The sequence below is a fragment of the Haemaphysalis longicornis genome, unplaced genomic scaffold (assembly GCF_048455015.1).
Source record: "Haemaphysalis longicornis isolate Haplotype H1 unplaced genomic scaffold, Haemaphysalis longicornis Haplotype H1 scaffold_3, whole genome shotgun sequence".
NCBI lineage: Eukaryota > Metazoa > Arthropoda > Arachnida > Ixodida > Ixodidae > Haemaphysalis > Haemaphysalis longicornis.
Window position 1 is genome coordinate 224,763,401 of NW_027526335.1, and position 19,557 is coordinate 224,782,957.

Here is a 19,557-nt window from a genome sequence, read left to right on the forward strand (position 1 = left end):
TTCTATTCAGTTTCGGTTCCGAAAACGCCAATGTCGCGAGCCGTTTGTGTCGCGCGCGTTGATGTTTGAAAAAAAGTCTTTTGCATTTCGCACCCTTTTTATATGTATTATTAGGCGACATTATTTTTACGTTGTTGAAAAATTGAGTGCAGTTGGCCTTTAATGTGCATAGATCTCATAAAATGTAGCTGCAAAAGAAAAAAAACCTAAAACTTGGGAGGTCAGGACTTCAAACATATCTGACCAGGGTAGTCTGCTTGATCCTCCAGTCAAGGAGATCGTTGAAAGCGATTTTAATATGTACATGCATAACTCTGTCCTCCACTCAGCTGAGCCGAGGAAATGCATGGATAAGAGGACGGACTCAGAATGTGATCCTGAGTGTTTATGTTCTAGTGACTGATGAAAGAACATGCAAAAATAAAAGATAAAGAGAATACAGAAAATCAGCGGAACAAAATAATGCCATACATGCGCCGAAATGCAGGTTTGTCAATGTGCTCGGAACACAGGAAGTATATTTGATTGTCTGCAGTCCCTCCAGAGATTGAAAAAGGCAAGGCATGCTAGTGGCTGTTATGACGTGACTGCAAGCCTACAAGTAGTAGCTCTTGATTTATGACTCATGCCACGTACTGAGGGAAACGTTTTTTTGGCTTATAAATTTTACTAAAGCAGGTTACCATCACAGGGCTTACATGTGTCAAGCCATTTTGGACAGCCTTAGGGCAACCCTAGGGGCAAGTTGTGTGGTGAAGCATGAAGCTTCGCAGGTCATGCGCCAAAGCCAACTTTTCTGGCTTTATTATTAGTAAATTTCTAATATTTGAAAACATGCAGAACTTCAAACAATAAATATGGACGGAATAGAATACTACTATTTGCGAAGTATTCAAATATTTGCAGGGGGGAGACAACTGCACATATTGCGCCTTTTTGATACAATTCCATTTTCCTGCGCCAAGCTGCTCCAAAAGCATGAAAATTGCAAAAATTGTGCCAAACTGCTCCAGAAGAGCCTGAAAGGTACGGATTTTGATGCCCCTGTCAGTTCCGGCGGGGACGAAAGCCTCGCGCATCCTGGTCACCACTTTTATTGTCGGTCAATTGCAAACACAGATATGGCTGAAATAGAAAGACTGAAATGAAGCAAGCGATACCTTCTAAAAGACGATTGGCTTTCCGTCCGGGTTCGCTGAAACGGCCTTCCTGATTGGGCATCGCTGTGGCTACAAACATGGCCACCGCCTGATCCGGCTGCTACCGCCTACTTCACGCGCTTAGTGCGTATCGCCGATGTTTTTCCTGGTTTATTTTACGCAATCAGCTGGGTTCCAGTTTAATAATTTTATCAGTTGTGGCTCTGAACAGTGACGTTAACCCGGGGTTATGGTTTGAGTTTGGTGCGAGATTACGAGAAGTTGCGTGGCTCAAAATAAAATTCATTGAAATTTGGGGCCTAAGACTTCCGCGTGGCTTGTCCTGGAGTGCGAAACGCAGTGCGTGCATCTATAATCGGGTTCGTGAAGTGAAGTTTTTGGCTCACTGTGGTGTTAAAAATTGCTGAGGTGTTGCCGTGCTTCGACGCGTGATCGCGTGATCGCGAGCCTCAGGGGTGGAACGGTGGACACGAAAGTTGCGGGCTGTGCTGCGGCGCCGCGACCTGTTCAGGCAGCGCCCAATGGCTGCAGGACTGCATGGTTGCGATAGCAAGCGACTAATAACACTTGATGTATGCGAAGTGAAATTTATGCCAAAATATAGGTGGCTAAACAGTAACGCTACTCAATAGACCATGGGGTGAACGTGCGCCCCCCGGACTGCAACGGGTAGACTGGTTGTGCTATGCGACCATTAGCTCGAAGTTGCTCAACTGCTGCCGTGCCTACACTCGTTCGTAGAACGCAGCCTGGGATTACAAAAAATAATAATTTTAGCATTGAAACAGCAAAAAAACACACCGCAATTGCAGATCCCTTAAATTTGATCGTGCTAACGGCAGTTTTGTTGTCAGTGTTGCGTACAGCCGCAAAACAATATCACTAGATAGGAAGAAGGTAGTGCAGATAGAACTTTGTGATACTCTTAAAAAATTCTTTCACGTAAGGCTGTTTCAGTGTTCTGTGTATTCAAAACTGATTGGAACGTGTACTTGACCCTTCAAATTGCTAAAATTATGATTTTTTAAGCTCACAAGACGATGTAATAACTACCTAAATGCTACAAATCAAGATTCTTCTGCTGCAAAATTGAACTTTTGCTGCTTGGAAAACTGCTTTCAAATCTCTTTGGGCTGTCTCTACCCTGTATTTGCACACTTCTACTTTCATTTGTAAGTGCACACACTTGCACAATATGAGTTCCTACAAGTCTTTATGCATGAGCATTCCTGGACCTGTGCACAACCCTCATGGAACCAACAAAGGATATAATAACCATTGACACACCAGGGGTGCATATTTCATTGCAAAGGACATTTGCAAGTCTATTCAAACCGTGTTGACACCCTGAATCCCTGTGTCCTGTGTATGTGCTCCTAGCTGCACTGCAACCTGAAAAGCCGACTGCTGTTGCGAGAGAATTTATCAAGTGTCATTTACCATTTTTATGTTAACTTGCTGCTAGCTAGTCTGCAACTCTTGTGGCCACTCACAAGAGATATTTTAAGATTCTTTAGATTCACAAGATTCTAAAGATTCACAAGATTCTTTAAGATATGATATGACTTCTATATCATTGAAAAATTTCATCACCAATCAAGGATGCAAAAGATCTTTTTTCAGTTAAAATTTTCCACTTTTCTCTGTGTTTTTTTGGCAAATCTTTATCCATCATATAAGAATAAATGTGTAGCTTAGCAGAAGGCTTTGCCATAAAGATTCCATAGTTCATCAAAACACAGGTAAAGCACACACCAGCAGATCGGCTGCCTCAATTATTTGGTGATAACAGCATCACTGGGAACATGTTAGATGGCAGTATAAATGCTGTGCTGATCTTCTTAAAAACGCTCAAAAGAAGAAGAGTGCTGTTACGATTTTCTCACTTGGAAGATATTGACAGGAGGTGTAAATATTCTAGAGAAGCCTTTTGACTGTCTGGAATGTATTTGAGAGGCCGTTTAACTCTCTGGCATGTATTTATGGTTGAGTGAAAGAATCATATATGAATTTTCTACCACATGTTGCAGCCTGTAAGAGTAGCGAGTGGATTTGAGGGGCCTTGGAGTTTTTATGTGACAGGTCACAGTTCTGTCGGGAACAGTTTTAAAGGCATGTGTACATGCAAAGTGGTCTGAATCGTGTTTGCGATGTATAGTCATGAACAAGAACTTGCCATAGCCGCATGAAAAAACTGTTCACACAGACATAACACGTGCTCGATATTTGAGCAATTGGGCTTTTTTGGACTGTATCTACCTGGAATAGCTGAGGCTGCTGGTGTAGAGGGCGTGTCCGCAGTGCTGAGCATCAATGAATTTATGTTGGCTGCGTATGCTTCGGCTACATTCATATCGCTACTGCAGCGTTTTTTTAGTTCGATTCTTGAGTGCGTGGTAGGCTCGCCACAAGTGATATTTGTGCATTTAAGTATACCATCAAGTGCGCGTTGCTTTTTTTTTCAAGTACACTGCATCGATGAGGGAGGATTAAGAGATTTCTCAGAAGTTTAAGGGGATTAGGACATTGCAAAGTGCTTGATAATGTGGAGAATTTATTTGCTTTTGGAGTAAGGGCCTCCTGTGGAGTTGATTGGGCGATCAGTGGGGCGGGACATAATGACGCAAGCAAAGGAGCCACAAGTAGGGTAATATGCGAGACAACATTGGCTTGTGACAGTGTCTGGAAGCAAGAGGTCGAGATAGTGGGCGCGAGCCTGCCATCTGCCCTCGTGAAGGTGTGGGGACATGTTGGAGGGAATGTATGTACAGTGCAGGTTATTGGGAAGGGGGTGTGGGAAATTCAATGGGCTGAATGTCCACCCGCTGAATCAGCCAATGACCCGCCGCGGTGGCTCAGTGGCTAAGGCATTGCGCTGCTGAGCACGAGGTCGCGGGTTCGATTCCCGGCCGCGGCGGCCGCTTTTCTGATGGAGGCGAAAAGCAAAAATGCCGGTGTGTACGAGATTTCGGCGCACGTTAAAGATCCCCAGGTGGTCAAAATTAATCCGGAGCCCTCCACTACGGCGCGCCTCATCGCCTGCGTTGCGTCGGCGCGTTAAACCGCAGAATCAATCAATCAATCAATCAATCAATCAATCAATCAATCAATCAATCAATCAATCAATCAATCAATCAATCAATCAATCAATCAGCTTAGTGTAGTGTAGTGTAGTGTATAGTTTACTGTACCCATAGTTCAGGAGGCCTGCACATTTGCTGTTTTTGTTCAAAAGTAGTGTTCTTTTTGTGGAGGAAACTGCTCCATTTGATCTGATTTAATGAACTTGGTCGGAGACAAGCTTCTAATGTTGGGGCCACTTCTTTAGTTGGGAAAACTCGCATAATGTCTGGGTGCTCTTGCCCTCGTACCAGGCTACGGTGGTTGGATAAGTCTGAGTTGGTCAGCTGGAACCGCCTCTGCTCACAGATGGGGCTGATGTTTCAGTAAAGGCTAAAGGGTGTCTGAGCACTCCCATAATATATGGTGTAGTGGGCTAAACTGGGTGCACAAATTGCAGGTTGTGGGATCGACGATCTGCCATATGAGTCTGTAGCGGCAAGCCACAGTGCCAGCGGCAGCAGCGTGACGCAGGCCCACGGGCACGCTCACCCACCGCAGGGCTCGCGCGCCCCTGGCATAAGTAGTTAGAGACCCCACGACGTTCGGAATAAACCGGCCTTGCTACGTGGTCTGGTCGTCTCTGTTTCAACGCCTCCGTGGCATGCGCTTTACAGTTGGTGACCCGGACATGATATCCCTCCCAGCGAAGTTGTAGATCCATGTCCAGCAACGACCAGAACCAGCGAGCACCGCAAGCAGCCGGCAACGAGATCGCTGCCCTGGCTATCCACTTGCCGCCGTATTGGGAACACAACCCGACCATCTGGTTCCTCCAGGCCGAGTCACAGTTCGCGCTGTCTGGCATCACCTCCCAAGAACGCAAGTTCCACTACGTCGTGAGAGCTCTGCCAGCGACTGCTGCGGAAGAGGTTGCGGACATTCTTGCCTCCTTCATACGCAACCCACCTGCAACGGCCTACGACTAGCTCAAAGCAGCGCTACTCGAACGCACAGCACCATCTGAGCGCACGTGCCTACAGCAGCTACTTTACACCGAAGAGCTTGGCGACCGCAGACCGAGCCAACTCCTGCGGCGCATGACCCAACTCCTCGGCTCACATGCCCAAGAAATGGACGGCGCATTGCTGCGCGAGCTCTTTCTGCAGCGCCTGCCTGCGAACGTGCAAATGGCCCTCGCAACAGCGTCATCCATGGATCTCCCTTCGCTCGCGTCCCTGGCCGACAAGGTAATGGAAATAGCCAGCACACCTTCACCTATTGCTGCTGTTACCGCGATGCCAGCATCACCTGCCCCTCGCACGACGCCAGCTCCTGCCGACGAAGGTGCGTCTGCGTCGCCTGCCAGTGTCGATCACCTGTGCGAACGACTGGAGCAACTCGTTGTCGCGGCGACGAGGCGAAACAGCTCAACACATTCTGCTCGCCCGTCACGCGGACGCGACCGCTCATCTTCCCGACGCCGTGATGCCGTTCGTGGACGCAGCCCTACATCAGCCCCCGGTGTATGCGTCTACAACCGCCGTTTCGGCGCAGACGCTCGCCACTGCCTCTTGCCATGCTCATGGACGAGAAACGGCCCGGCAGACCGCTAGCGGCGACGAGCGGTTCTGGCCCCATTGAAGAATGTCGCCTGTTTCACATCGTCGATCGTACCACCGGACAAAAGTTTCTCGTCGACACGGGAGCGCAAGTCAGCGTCTTGCCAGCTTCACGCCACGACCGCAACTCCAGCGCAGTCTTCTACCTCCAGGCAGTGAACGGCACGCGCATTCCCGTGTTCGCGCAGCGATCCCTGACTTTGAACCTGGGTCTTCGCAGAACTTTTCGCTGGATTTTTGCGGTCGCGGACGTTCGCTCTGCCATCCTTGGTGCTGACTTTCTTACCAAACATGGCCTCCTAGTCGACGTCAAGCGACGGCGACTTCTCGACTCCACGACCCTCCTCTCAGTTCAAGGCGTCGTAGCGACAGCAGCTGCTGACGTAGCGCCTTCCTGCGCTACAGTTGCTGAAGAACCGTTTGCCGCCCTGCTAAAGGAGTTCCCCACCGTCACGTCACCACCCGACTGGACTCAGCCCGTGAGTCATGACGTCCGTCATCATATCACCACTACCGGACCGCCCGTTTTCTTTCGTCCGCGACGTCTCGCTCCCGACAGACTCAAGAACGCCCGTGCAGAGTTCGAGCACATGCTGGAACTTGGCATCGTCCGACCTTCTTCCAGGCGCTACGCATCACCCTTGCACATGGTACCCAAGAAGAACGGTGACTGGCGACCTTGTGGCGACTACCGATTCTTGAACCTCTCCACCATCCCAGATCGGTACCCCCTTCCCAACATACAAGATTTCACCGCCAGTCTGCACGGTGCCATCATATTTTCAAAAATCGACCTTGTACGGGCGTACCACCAGATTCCCGTCGCTGCGGAGGACATATACAAGACGGCCATCACAACACCTTTCGGCCTTTTCGAGTTCCTCCGAATGCCGTTGGGCCTCAGGAACGCTGCCCAAACGTTTCAGCGTTTCATCGATACAGTGACGCGCGGACTGCCCTTCGTCTATGCTTACGTGGACGATCTGCTGGTAGCAAGTACGTCCCTAGAGGAGCATCTTCACCATCTCCGCATTCTCTTCGAACGCTTAGCTGCCCATGGCGTTGTCATCAACGCAACGAAGAGCGAGTTCGGTGTTCCCGCCCTCGACTTTCTGGGACATCGACTGGATGCGACAGGCATTCGGCCCCTCTACAACAAGGTCCAGGCCATTCTTGACTTCCCAACTCCAACGTCGGTCACCAGGCTTCGCCAGTTCTTGGGTCTGGTAAACTTCTACCGTCGCTTTATCAGGAACTGCGCCACTCTGCTTGAGCCTCTCGACCGCCTGCTTTCCGGGAAGCGTTCTACCACTGAATTGGACTGGAACGCCAGTGCTGAGGCAGCCTTTCATGCCATCAAACGTGCGCTGGCAAACGCCGCTCTCCTCGCTCACCCAAATCCAGGACGTCCACTCGCGCTGATGACGGACGCCTCGAGTTCTGCTGTGGGAGCTGTCCTCCAACAGCACGTAAATGGCGCGTGGCAGCCCTTGGCCTTCTTCTCAAAACGTCTAACCCCACCGCAGACCCGGTACAGTGTCTTCGGGCGTGAACTTTTGGCAATGTATCTGGCTGTGCGTCACTTCCGACATCTTCTTGAGGGTCGTCAGTTCACCATCTTCACTGACCACAAACCCTTGACGTACGCCATCAGCCGGCCCGACACCCATTACACGCCACGAGAAGTGCGGCAGCTTGCCTACCTGTCCGAGTACACGACGGATATCAAGCATGTCAGTGGCGTTGACAACACAGCTGCGGATGTTCTAAGCCGCGTGGACGCCATTGCCTCCACTTCGCCGCTTTTAATTGCACCCGACCTCCACCGGCTGGCTGCTGACCAAGCAAACGACACGGAGCTACTGCGTCTTCGCACATCCCCAACTGCGCTCCAGCTCGAAGACGTGACACTCGACGGACAGCAGATCGTTTGCGACTTGTCAACCGGAAAGCCACGACCATTCGTACCCAAAGCCTGCCGTCGCGAGCTTTTCGATGCCCTGCATAACATGGCCCATCCTGGGATTCGAGCCACGCAGAAACTCATCGCGGCTCGTTTTGTCTGGCCTCGAATGAACGCTGATGTTCGCGACTGGGTCCGCGCATGTGCACCATGCCAACGCGCAAAGGTTCACCGGTATCCAGTTCCGCCGGCAAAGACGTTCCTACAACCTGATGAGCGCTTCGCTGTCGTGCACATTGACCTCGTCGGTCCCTTGCCCCCTTTCCAAGGCTACCGCTACCTACTGACTTGTGTGGACCGATTCACACGCTGGCCTGAAGCCACACCGCTACCCGACATCTCCGCACCCTCGGTAGCGTCAGCATTCGTGTCGACGTGGGTAGCGCGCTTCGGATGCCCATCATCCATCGTCACCGACCGCGGACGGCAGTTCGAGTCTGCTTTGTTCGCCGAGCTCCTTCACCTCCTCGGCACGACTCGTTTGCGCACGGCAGCGTACCGGCCACAAACGAATGGACTCGTCGAACGCTTTCACCGCCAACTTAAGGCCGCGCTCACAGCACACGACTGCCCAACACAGTGGGTCCAGCGCTTGCCCCTCACACTTCTGGGCATACGCACCGCCTTCAAAACTGATCTGACGTGTTCTTCGGCTGAACTCGTTTTTGGAACCCAGCTTCGACTACCAGCCGACCTGTTCGAGGTACCATCTCAAGCATCTTCCGCCGCGGACTACGTGAAATTGCTGAGATTGATCCTCGCTGACCTCCGACCGCAGCCTACACGGGAGCGAAAACCCAGAGGACCTTATGTGCTTCCGGACCTTGAACAGGCAACACATGTGTTTGTGCGGTACGGACTCGTGCGCCGCCCATTGCAACCACACTACGTTGGCCCTTTCCCTGTAGTAGAACGACACTCGTCAACATATGTCATCGACATCAATGGCTCTCACGACAACATAGCCCTAGAGCGCCTGAAGCCGGCATACGTCAGCGCCGCCGACATCAACCCTACGAGTCCTCCCACTGTGGCTGCACACCACCGTGACCATCATGTACGTTGGGGCCATCAGAGCGTCACACCAGCTCCTGTCTTGGGGGGGAGCCCTGTAGCGGCAAGCCACAGTGCCAGCGGCAGCAGCGTGACGCAGGCCCACGGGCGCGCTCACCCGCCGCAGGGCTCGCGCGCCCCTGGCATCAGTAGTTAGAGACCCCACGACGTTCGGAATAAACCGGCCTTGCTACGTGGTCTGGTCGTCTCTGGTTCAACGCCTCCGTGGCATGCGCTCTACAAGTCCATGGAAGCACAAGTTTGTAAATGGCAGAGTGGTGCAGTTTAGTTCTCTGCAATTGTGGTGGCCTTCAGCTTATATGTCTGTGTATCTTGGTAGCAGTACAGGTCTTAGATTGTTGCCGGCAACACTTTTTAAATTGAAGCTTTATATGGTTAAGCGAAAAGAAAATCCCAGTGGTCTCATGTATTCACAAAAGTCCTCCGGCAGAACCCCATGAACATGCATGAAAATACCAGGTTAGAGAGGGGTAGGTACTACAAAGACAGAAATGTTTGTATAAAAAGCAGGACACTGAGTAATGTCGCAACAAAATTGACGTTTCGGAATCCGTACGAATCCATTGTTCACAATGGATTGATGGCTTAGCAGCAGGCTCCTAAGTAGTGTTGACCGCATGACGTAATGTTCGAGAGTACACGTGGTTTAGAGTGCCAGATGATCTGTTGATCGTGTTGCTTGTTGCCTGAATTATTGGTAATTCGAGATTGAGCCTCGTTGCGAAATTCTTTTCCGTGACTATGATGCGTGCGTGGTCCCAGTCTATCTTGTGGTCCGTCTTTTTGGCATGCTCTGTAAGTGCATTCGTCATGGTGTGGCCCTTGCTGCCGTCATTTTTTCATTTTTGTGCTGTTTAGGACGCCGGCAGAAATTTACGCTTTCCCCAATGTATACCGATTCGCAGTCGGCGCATGGGATTTTGTAGACCACACCAGGGAAACGTTGCCGAGGGAGAAGATCCTTCCGGTAAGCAAGTCACCTTTGGGCTTGCTGGCACATGCGCCATCTGCACACCACGTTTTCTGAACGGTGGTGCACCCTTTACAGGCGGCGTTTATTTTTGTGCTGACGCCACCGAACCTAGCTCTAGCTTGAACAGCTCCGCTTGGTAATGCCAATTCCTATTGCTTATAGTTCATAGTCCACCCGTGTCAACAGCGTAAAATACCTCCATTATTGGAGGTCTTTTACACCCTTTTTCTTAGCTGACGGTCTGTCACACCCACTTTTAGTTTCAAACGCCATAATTTGTAGTTTAACACCCTTCTGGTGAAAAAGGTGTTGAAGTCAGGAACAACCTTTTCAAGGGTGTTGAAAGGGTGTTGAGTATATGTTTGGTATTTAATAACATTTATTGACCTATTTAATAGAACATCTACCTCAGGATTACAACGTTTTTCGAAATCCGGATGCTGACTTGTATATGCCCACATTAAAATGCATAATTCCAAAATTAGCACTAGAATATCGCTACAAGCCCACCGACTGTATTGGAGCACGTTCCTGTGCTTGCTATAAAAGCAAGAAGTGCAGATGTATTTTTAAGTAAGAATGTACTCGCTCTCCCCATGCATCGCGCTGGTTTTCGTGCTAAAATCGTTTGTGGTACAAGTGTGGCTTGTGCGAGTCGAATGTGTCTGCATGTCCTGTTAGGCCTTCAGCTGATCCACATTGTCACGCATAGCTGCAGTGCACACACCCTTTTTATAGGGTGTTAAGATTCTTATACTCTTTTTTTGGGTGTTCTCAAGAACACCCTTTTTTTAATCCTTGCACCGTTTTTAACCAAAACATCTTTTAAATATGTGCACCATGAACTATAGTCTTTGCACCCTTTTCGGCCAAAAAGGGTGTAAAAAAGTTTAGTGTGCATGTTTGTCCGATAGAGCAAAACTAGTACTTTCAAGTTTCACACAACTGATTGGCTAAAAGTATGCTGAATAGCAAGTTGTGAACCAACGTTCTAGGTTCCGTACACTCACAGGACTGTGCTCAGCTTATCTGATCATGATTGTAGACAGAGTTGAAGGGCAATAAATTTTTTGTATTTTTTATATTTATTGGCATTCTTTTAAATTGCGTATTTTATAGCGTTGATAGTATGCTTCATTCGGGGCTCTGTGGGTATGCCCTATCCTCTGCTCCTTCTGGATAATACCAAGAATTAAATATCTATCGAATCCAAATGCCTAATGGAAGAATTTTCAGCAGTCAAAGAAACGAGAGTTGTGCCCCCACATGGAGACCTAAAACTGCAGTTGGTCATCAATGTTTAATCCTTAAGTCTCCCTAGCTAGCGATATTTATTTGTTTTCCAATTCAATTCAATTCAATTTGTTTATTTCCACTCCCAGGAGCAGTGGGCTCAAAAATAAAGCTTTAGCGAGCTTTACATTGTTCCCGAGCCCAAGTCGCGTTGTTTGTAAGCGTTTTTTGACCGGGGGTAGGAACATGTATATCGGTAGCCTTTTTTATGTTTAGTTAAACAGCGAACTCTTTTGAGTTGCACTTAAGATTCCTTTTCAATAATTTTGCTCCAAATAAGCAGCATTTCTACTTCCTTACGTGCACGTGCGTTGTGACCTGTGCGTACAGAGGCCTTCGTCAGCATCAGAGAGGCCTACTGCTTTTGTCTTTTTAATGGAATTACGAAGAACCTCAAATGGTAAAACTTTCAACACAACTTTGGCCAAAGAAACATGGATAACAAGAAACCATAATTCATTTCAGGCTATCGCGAAAGGGGCGACTCACGGTGGTTGCAGTCGTGCAGTGACAGTTTCAATGAGCCTCTTGCAGCGCATTCCTCTTCGTAGCACTGGAAGGGGTGCGCCAGCTGACGTCCCTTTCCGAAATGCTTCATTAAGCAGCCTGCGTGGAAAACACCCCTACTGATCATACAGTCTAGAAAGTAAAAGGCGAAGCGAAATGGCGGCGCGCATTTTTCAATAACATTTCTACAATTTTCCGAGGTAGTTTTCTGTTCGCACGCCCCTTCATAAGCTGAGCTTACTTAAGAATGAATAAAAACTCATTCTTCAAACAGAAAAGCCGTTTCCAGGTATCACAGTTTCTTATGCCTCAATGGGCAACATTGTTGAAACTTCGCACTAATTTGAGATCTATCTCACTAATTTGAGATTGAGATCTATAAAATCACTTATGAAGGGACTAAATCTATTCCTTACTGCAACTATTGTGCTGCGCGTTGTTGATGGCAACAACGCGCGTTGTTGATGGCGCGTTGTTTTCCATTGTTGATGGCATTGGCGAAGTCAAGGATAACTCAACCGAGCTGGGTCGTTGTTGAAAGCTTTTTCCTAAAGCCATGCTGGAAGGCGAATAATAGGTTGTGGAATTCCGAAAATGTAGTTATCAGGCTAGAGGTGATGTGTTCAAGTATTTTTCAGCAACTACTGATTAATGATATTGGTCTGTAGTTCGTGGTAAGTACTTTGCTTCCGTCCTTGTGAACCGGCACGATTTTTCTACACAACCAATCAGGAGGTAGAGAACCCTCATTTAATGACGCATTGAAAGAAACATAAATATTGCGATATCATATCCACATAACGCTTAAAAAAGGCATTAGGGATACCGTCAGGACCAGACGACTTCTTTGTGTCAAGTTTTAAAAGGTGGAGGCGAATACCATTTACGCTAAAATCTATATCTGGCATTATGTTACGTGAAATAATAGAAGGTTCTATCAGATCAGATCAGAAGGTTCTATCAGCGACTAAAAACACTGTGAAATGTACTGTTCAGCACATTAGCAATTTTGTGGGGGTCAGTAACTTCACAGTCGCCTACGTGGAGCTGGTCAAGAGACTCTTTGTTTCCGGAAAGGTATCCCCAAAACTTTTGCGGCGCGTTTTTCATAAAGTTCACAAGTGTGGTGCCAACAAAATAATCCCGAGCACTCCGTATTTTGCTCCTCAGTGTTTCCGAAAAGGAAGATATCATATTGTTATTTCTACGGGAGGCCTTGCGTTTTCTTGATAACGTTTTTTTCAGGTGTACATTTCGCGTGTAATCCAGGGATTGCGATGTTTCTTTTTCCTGATCGTTGTACGAATTTATCAAGACACGACAAAGTAATGTTTTTGAAAGTGTTCCACAAGCTTGTTACATCCCTTCCCGTCTGAAAATCACTGAGGCACAAATCAATTGAATGAATAATGGGTTCGTCATCAGCAGCAGAAAAGTTGAAGACACTTTCACTCGCGCGGTCCTTTTTGCTAGGGGTGAAGTTCGCGGTAAGTAAAACAAGCCTATGATCGGAGATGCCGTCACAAACACTGAGTTTAGTACCATCCGGAAACGTTTCAGCAAATATGAGGTCTAGTACACTTTCAGTGCTTTGTGTAACTCTAGTAGCCTCTTTGACAAGTTGGGCGAGATTAAAGTTTGGCATCAATTCAAGCAACAAGTTACAGTTCCCTGTGTCAATTGACCCAGAGTGGAGAGTGTGTCAATCTATTGATGGTAGTTGAAGTCCCCCGCCAATATGACTTTTTGATTGGGTTTTTACTTCTGCTGAATCTAATGTTTTCTAAGAATGATTGGGGTGAGGAGGGAGGGCCGAGAGACTACACTTACGAGCGCCGAGAACCAAGGATAATAAATTTGACACCACACACTTTCATGGTCAGTTATTTCAACCAAAGTGATACAAGTGACTTCTTTTTTCACTACCAAAGCAACTCATCCTCCACGGGAGCCGTGATCACGTCTAATCATTTTGTGAGTTGGGGGGAACAATTTCGGAATCTAGGATATCTGATGATAGCCAAGACTTTGTAATTGCAATGATTTGTGGATCGTGTGTGAATATAATTTTTTCAAGCTCGCGAACTTTTTAACAATGCTCCTGGCATTAATGAGGACAAAACGCAGCTGCTTGTAATAAAGTCGGTCATTGCGGTTACGTTGCAAGCGGATAGGTTTCAAACAGTTTTTCTGCTCATCCCATTCATAGATATCGTCATCAACCCGTAGCTCGTAATCCAGAGACTTTTTGTGGCCTAGAGCCTTGAAATCACTTGAACGAGCGCAGAGTTTGCTGCGCTTTGCTAGAGTGCCCTTGCAAAAGTCGTGGTTTATCGAAGTAGGTGTTTGTGGCAGAGTCGTGTTTTATCGAAGTATGTGTTCCTTTTAGTTTTTGGCAGTTTTGAACACTTTAAGCTTTTCGTTGTAATCAAAAAAGGTCATGATTATAGGTCGTGCTTTATTGTGGTTTTTTTCCAAATCCTATGCACTCTTTCAACAGAGTTAATAACTATTCCCAACTTCTGCCCTATCAGTTCTTCCGTTATCTGTTTTTTCAGTTCTTTCAGATGTGTGCGTTTGCGTTCCGGTCTCGTAAAAACCGCCTGGGAAGGCGAGGTAGAACGGTTTTTGCACGCTATGGGGCCTAAATGTGAGGTTTGGTGATTTATTTCTTTCCGCTTCAAAACTCCGGCCTTTTTTTCTTGCGGGTATGCGCACTGCTTGCCAAAACAACCTTTGTTCTTCCCATTTGACTTCGCATGTTATTGTTCCCCGCCGCTGCTACCCCATACCTCTCGGGCCTTTTGGATGGCCTAGTGCTTAGGTTGCCGGCTTCACGGCGTGAAGGTCCCAGGTTACATTCCCTGGATCTCCCAAACCACATTTTTTTGAGACGTGCACTCCCAACACCTGTTCGTGGTGCCCTTGCCTCCTCGGCACTTTCCTTCCCACTCCTTGGTCTAGCACTTTGCCCACTTCCACTTCGCCGATGATAATGGTTTTCTAATAAGGCTACGCGGCGGAACAAAACGTTTAAACGGCGGCCCGGTTAAAATCACAGCTCACTGCGCGGCCCACAGCACCTTTTAAAGAGACCCTGCAGCACTTACCAACGACTACTCGGAATGTATTTTTGGATAAGGTCTATTGTCCCAGCAATCTCCTCCCTCAAGAATTATGAAAATCCGTTCACTATGACCCAAATATACGCGCGGTGAGAAATCGCGTAAAATTCTTTCTCTCACCTCGACCGCGGACAATTCTACGAAAGCTGCGCGCTCTCTCCTGCAGAGGGGGGCAGCTCGCGGCATTCTCTTCGGCGGCCTTCGATATATCACATGCCGGGGAGTTCTCCCCTTTTTTTCCAAACGTGGAGGGGTGTACTTCCGGTCCGGTGCCACAAAAAAGCAGGTATGGCTGCCTGCACGCAAGCGAGCACTCAAACTGGTAGGACATTTTTGAAGCAATAAACTTTTGTTCTCGAGTGGTCTCGTTGAAAGGGGAGTATTGAGTCCGTCACTCAAACTCCACGCGCACTCAAAACACAAAATAAGCCACAAAACTATGCGTATAGGCTCAGACATAGAAGAGGTTGGTACACAGCGCTGACGACGGCGGATCGTCACAGGTAATGCGAGAAATAAACCGCAAAGTTGACCAGCGACAGCCAATAGGACAACCATGGCACAAGTGACGTATTTTAGGCCATGCGAGGAGTACATAATGAGAAGAATTGGAGTTATCGCGGTTTGATTTTTTCGCGTCTTTCATGGTGATTTGCACGCTTACCGCTTCACGAGCACATATAATATCCGGCTCAGGTATTCGTGGCCATGTAATCTAAGCTCCACGCAGGTTTACTTGGACTGCACAAAGAGTGTTGCAGGGTCCCTTAAAGTAAGCACGTGCACAGAGGAGAAAGTGAAGAAAACCTATATCGCCGTCTCTCATGGACAGAGGCCGGGAAATGCATTTTTACAGTGTTGCTTATAATAACGATGAACACATTACATTACGTTTAGTGTAATGCAGCTGTATTTGCGGGTTTCTACGTTTGTGCGTGAATCTTTGATGATGTCTGAGTGCGTGTGCGTGCATGAGCGTGTGCTTGATAATGTGTATGTGTGTGTCTGTGTGTGCGTGTCTGTCAACACCACGTTGGCTGATCTGCCTGTGGAGGCAACCACGCGCTCCCGTAGTTCAGCGGAGCGGCGGTGGCCACTTTATTACGGGGCTTACTAAGGCTTACAACACGCCATCGTGCGCCCACGGGCACTGCAAAGGTGTTTTATAGCGCCACTGAGTATGTTGTGTTGACTTCAAAGGAAAGATGAGACTGTCCCATCAACACAAATTGTAGATGGTCCAGTTGGTACATATCTGAGAGATAAACGGCGCAAAATACACGGCGAGACGAGCATAAGAGCACAGCGCTAGTTCATATGCTCACCACTAGGTACGAGCGAGTTCTTCCAATTCTTTTTCCATGTTCCCCCCTCCCAAAACTAAAAAGAATAACCTATGGCACAACATCCGCTCCAGCAACGCTATGGCAGGTTTGCAGCCAATCAAAAATAAATGAACAGGGGTTATAACCCAAACATACTTTTTGTAGTAAAAGGCAATTTGCAGAATGAAAAATAAATAAACCCACATATTGGTACACTTTCGGCCAGTTCGTAGCAGTTCGGCCAGTGCGTACCCGGACGGCAACGAATGTCCACCGGCCTGTCCACACGCGTACGAAACGTGAGCGTACAACACACTAAACATGCTAAAACATGCCACTAGGACACGAGCGGGTAACGAATCCTGCCGCGCCCATCCGAATGCACGGGAACACCATTGTCAAATCGCGAACGGCACACACTGTTTGACCACATGGCAGCAGGAGCACAGCACAAAGGAGCAGCGTCTGGAAGAATTACGCAGCGGATGACTGTACAGACACAGTTGACTCCACGAACGTCCCAGAAGCTGTAGAAGAACTTGAGTTTCCTCTTCTTCACAGGCTTTGGCTTCAGGCTTCGGTCAATGGTCGTAGGGGAAGGCCGATGTCATGTGCAGAGCAAACAGGTATCGGCTACTAGAGGCTAGATTCACTGTCGCGAAATGTCCGGCATGCTGTTAACAGGGGCGTAGTCAGGAATGTTTTTCCGGCGGGCCCGCGGTCGACCAAAAGATGAGAGGGGGAAATATGTAGGCAAGGCTTCTAGCGCGTTGTTTTTCAAACGAAGCTCGAAATAACGGACTTCAACATACGATTTGTGTATGCCGAACGCTAACAGTAAAGCCCACCTTAAGGAGCTGAGATGATGATGATGAAATAAATTGACGTTCCCCGGTCTATTGGTAGGCCACCGGTGATTCGTTCGTCCGTAAAGCAGGTGGTTATGCGGGCACGCGCTAGCGAACGGGATCATGAGTGTGCTCGTCAGTAGCGCGCAGTCCCCGAAGTTCGTCAGGCCGAAGTGGAGTCCAACACTGGGTGTTTACACTATCCACATTCGCGTGTGTTAGATTTCCCTTTAGGAAAAGGACAAATAAGTTTTCTCATTAGCTATGAAGTACAGTCGAGCACGATTTGAAGGTTATCTCGCTAGCATTGAGCGGCCAAGCGTGCCGCCGGCCTACGCTTTTCTTTCGGAACCATGAAAATCAAGATTTCGCACTCTTCTCTCTCTTGTTGGCTGTTCCATGCTACAACAATGGCCCGCACGACTGACTTGCCACCCCTTGCGTTTCAAGCTTTACATTCGTTGTTATCAAGCAGAGAGTTCGTTGCCTTTTATCTACACCGACGATAACAAAACTGGAATTCAAGATTTTTTACAGTTGGTGTTATGACTTCTTCATTTTAAAGAGTAGCTTCCCCGCGATAACCTTCGAATCGCACTGGACTGTACGTGAGACACATTCGTATATTATGAAGGTGAGGCTAGCGAACGTGCATCGTCGTCGTTAAGTAATCGCCTTTTTCTTATTTTTTGGGCTATAATAACGTAAATAGTAAACTCAAGCTTAGCGGGACACCTAATCGCTATGCTGTTGAATATTAAACTTTGTAGCACGGTTCTTAAATTTCATTCGTTTTCCAGCCGTTAAATCGAACAGACATGGCTTCAGCAAATTTCCGGTTAAGCAAATACAGATGCTGATTGTAACCAAAGGGCAGGTCAAGAAAACAATGGAATAGTGCCAAAAAGACAAAGCTCCGCAATGACGAGAGGTGTACATTTTTTTAATGTGGAGGAAATACAACATGGGCAGAGCAATGCTTTTTATACACAAATTATGAAACTGCAATAGTCAATTAAATGCGATGTCGGTAGAAAAATAAACATATCAAAGATTGATGGTTGACTGAACAAAATACTGACATGCATGCTCTGTCATTTTATTACACTTTGTACCAGTGTGATGACAAGGAATGACACGCTAAAGTCCAGACCACACGTATGCATATATGAGGCTTTTCCTCCTGTTCCGCCATTTCCCGGCCATGCTATTCCGCCAGCGAAACAGCGGGACTCACTCGATCGGCTCGCGGCAGGTCCCCGCCGCAGCTCAGTGTATCCGGCGCGAAAAGCAGCCGGGATGTATACCTATGTTGACATGTACAGCATTTAGAGTGGGCGCAGGGTTCAGAAGTTGACGTAGCCCTTGTTTTCAGCTTATATGATCAAGAATGTCCATAAAAATGCAGGTACCCCGCCTGCATGCGACTTCAGGCGGTTCTTCAGGCTACTTGAACCGCACCCAAGCCTGGCACAAAACATTTCGGGGGGAGGGGGGGCATGGGCCCGGTGTGCTCCCCCCCCTGGCTACGACTCTGGCTGTTACCGAGAAACTCCACCAGTTCTATTAAAATTTTCACCGCTTCAGCGTTGTCCAGTGCCTGACGCTAATAAGGAGGTTGCAGTGGGAGGAGAACGAGGCGTCTTAATCTGGACACAAAGGGAACTGTTTTTGCACGATCTAGGAGATAGTGGCTGACGGAAGGAGCACTGAGTCCGCAGAAGCACGTGTTATTATGCATCAGATCAACCCGGTGGAAATAATGGGGAAACAGTCCATGTCCTCTTAAACGTTGGGCGAGTCTTCGGGGCGGAGGAAAGAATGGAGGTATAAGGAGGAGAATGGAGGAGAATGGAGGTAACACTTGGCACCCATCGAAACATCTCAGTGTCTGTGTTGTCGGAGCTGCACCTACGTTGCCACTCCAGCCGATCTGCCTTCAAGAGCCGTGCTCTTACAATTCGCTTCGAAGTACGCCCCTCTACTTCTGCACCCCTAGTTGCCGTACTTGTAGCGACGAGATCGGCGAGCTCGTTGCCCCACACACCGGAGTGGCTGGGAACATGGAAGAGGGAGACTGGAACGGAAGAAGCCAGTGATTGATAGTTTAGTTGGATTTCATGAACAGTTACTGAGGGGTTGAAAGGATCTCCTAAAGCCAAAAGCAAAGACATACAGTCAGAATAAATGAAAACGGTACAGGAGGGCTTGTTGGTGTTTCAGGTAGAGGAACAAACGGTGTAAGGCAATACCTTCTGCGCCATAAGAGCTGGTCGGTGGCAAATTCGAAACCTTTGCGTCACCAAAACCTCATCAGACGAGCTGAGCACAATGAACGCTGCACCGCCAGATGTGGTAAAAGAACCGTTTGTGTACGCATGTAAACCAGGGCTCAACTTCATCCTCGCAGCTGTACGGCAGTCTATCCTGCGGTGTGGAATCGACAAGCGCAGAGCGGGATGACAGCAGGTCCAGAGAAGAGGATGTTCCACCTCGACCGGGAAAATGCGTGTTCCATACAGCTCGGTGGACTGTCGCAGGTGAAAAAAGTCGAAAAGACCTGTTTCGATGTCCAAGTTGATCGACAGCAGAAGGGAGTTTACCAAT

The 19,557-nt window shown here is 48.1% G+C and overlaps 1 protein-coding gene and 1 pseudogene across 1 annotated transcript in view; one reads left to right on the forward strand and one right to left on the reverse strand.

Moving 5' to 3' along the window:
• The window catches only part of LOC144176017 (ATP-binding cassette sub-family C member 2-like), a 320,694-nt gene that overhangs the window by 148,727 nt on the left and 152,410 nt on the right, over nucleotides 1-19,557 (reverse strand). The window contains exon 7 of the mRNA XM_077705121.1: nucleotides 11,635-11,751. Within this exon, the coding sequence (XP_077561247.1) occupies nucleotides 11,635-11,751 (117 nt within the window). The remainder of the gene's footprint in view (nucleotides 1-11,634; nucleotides 11,752-19,557) is intronic.
• LOC144173772 (uncharacterized) lies at nucleotides 4,943-6,059 on the forward strand (annotated as a pseudogene).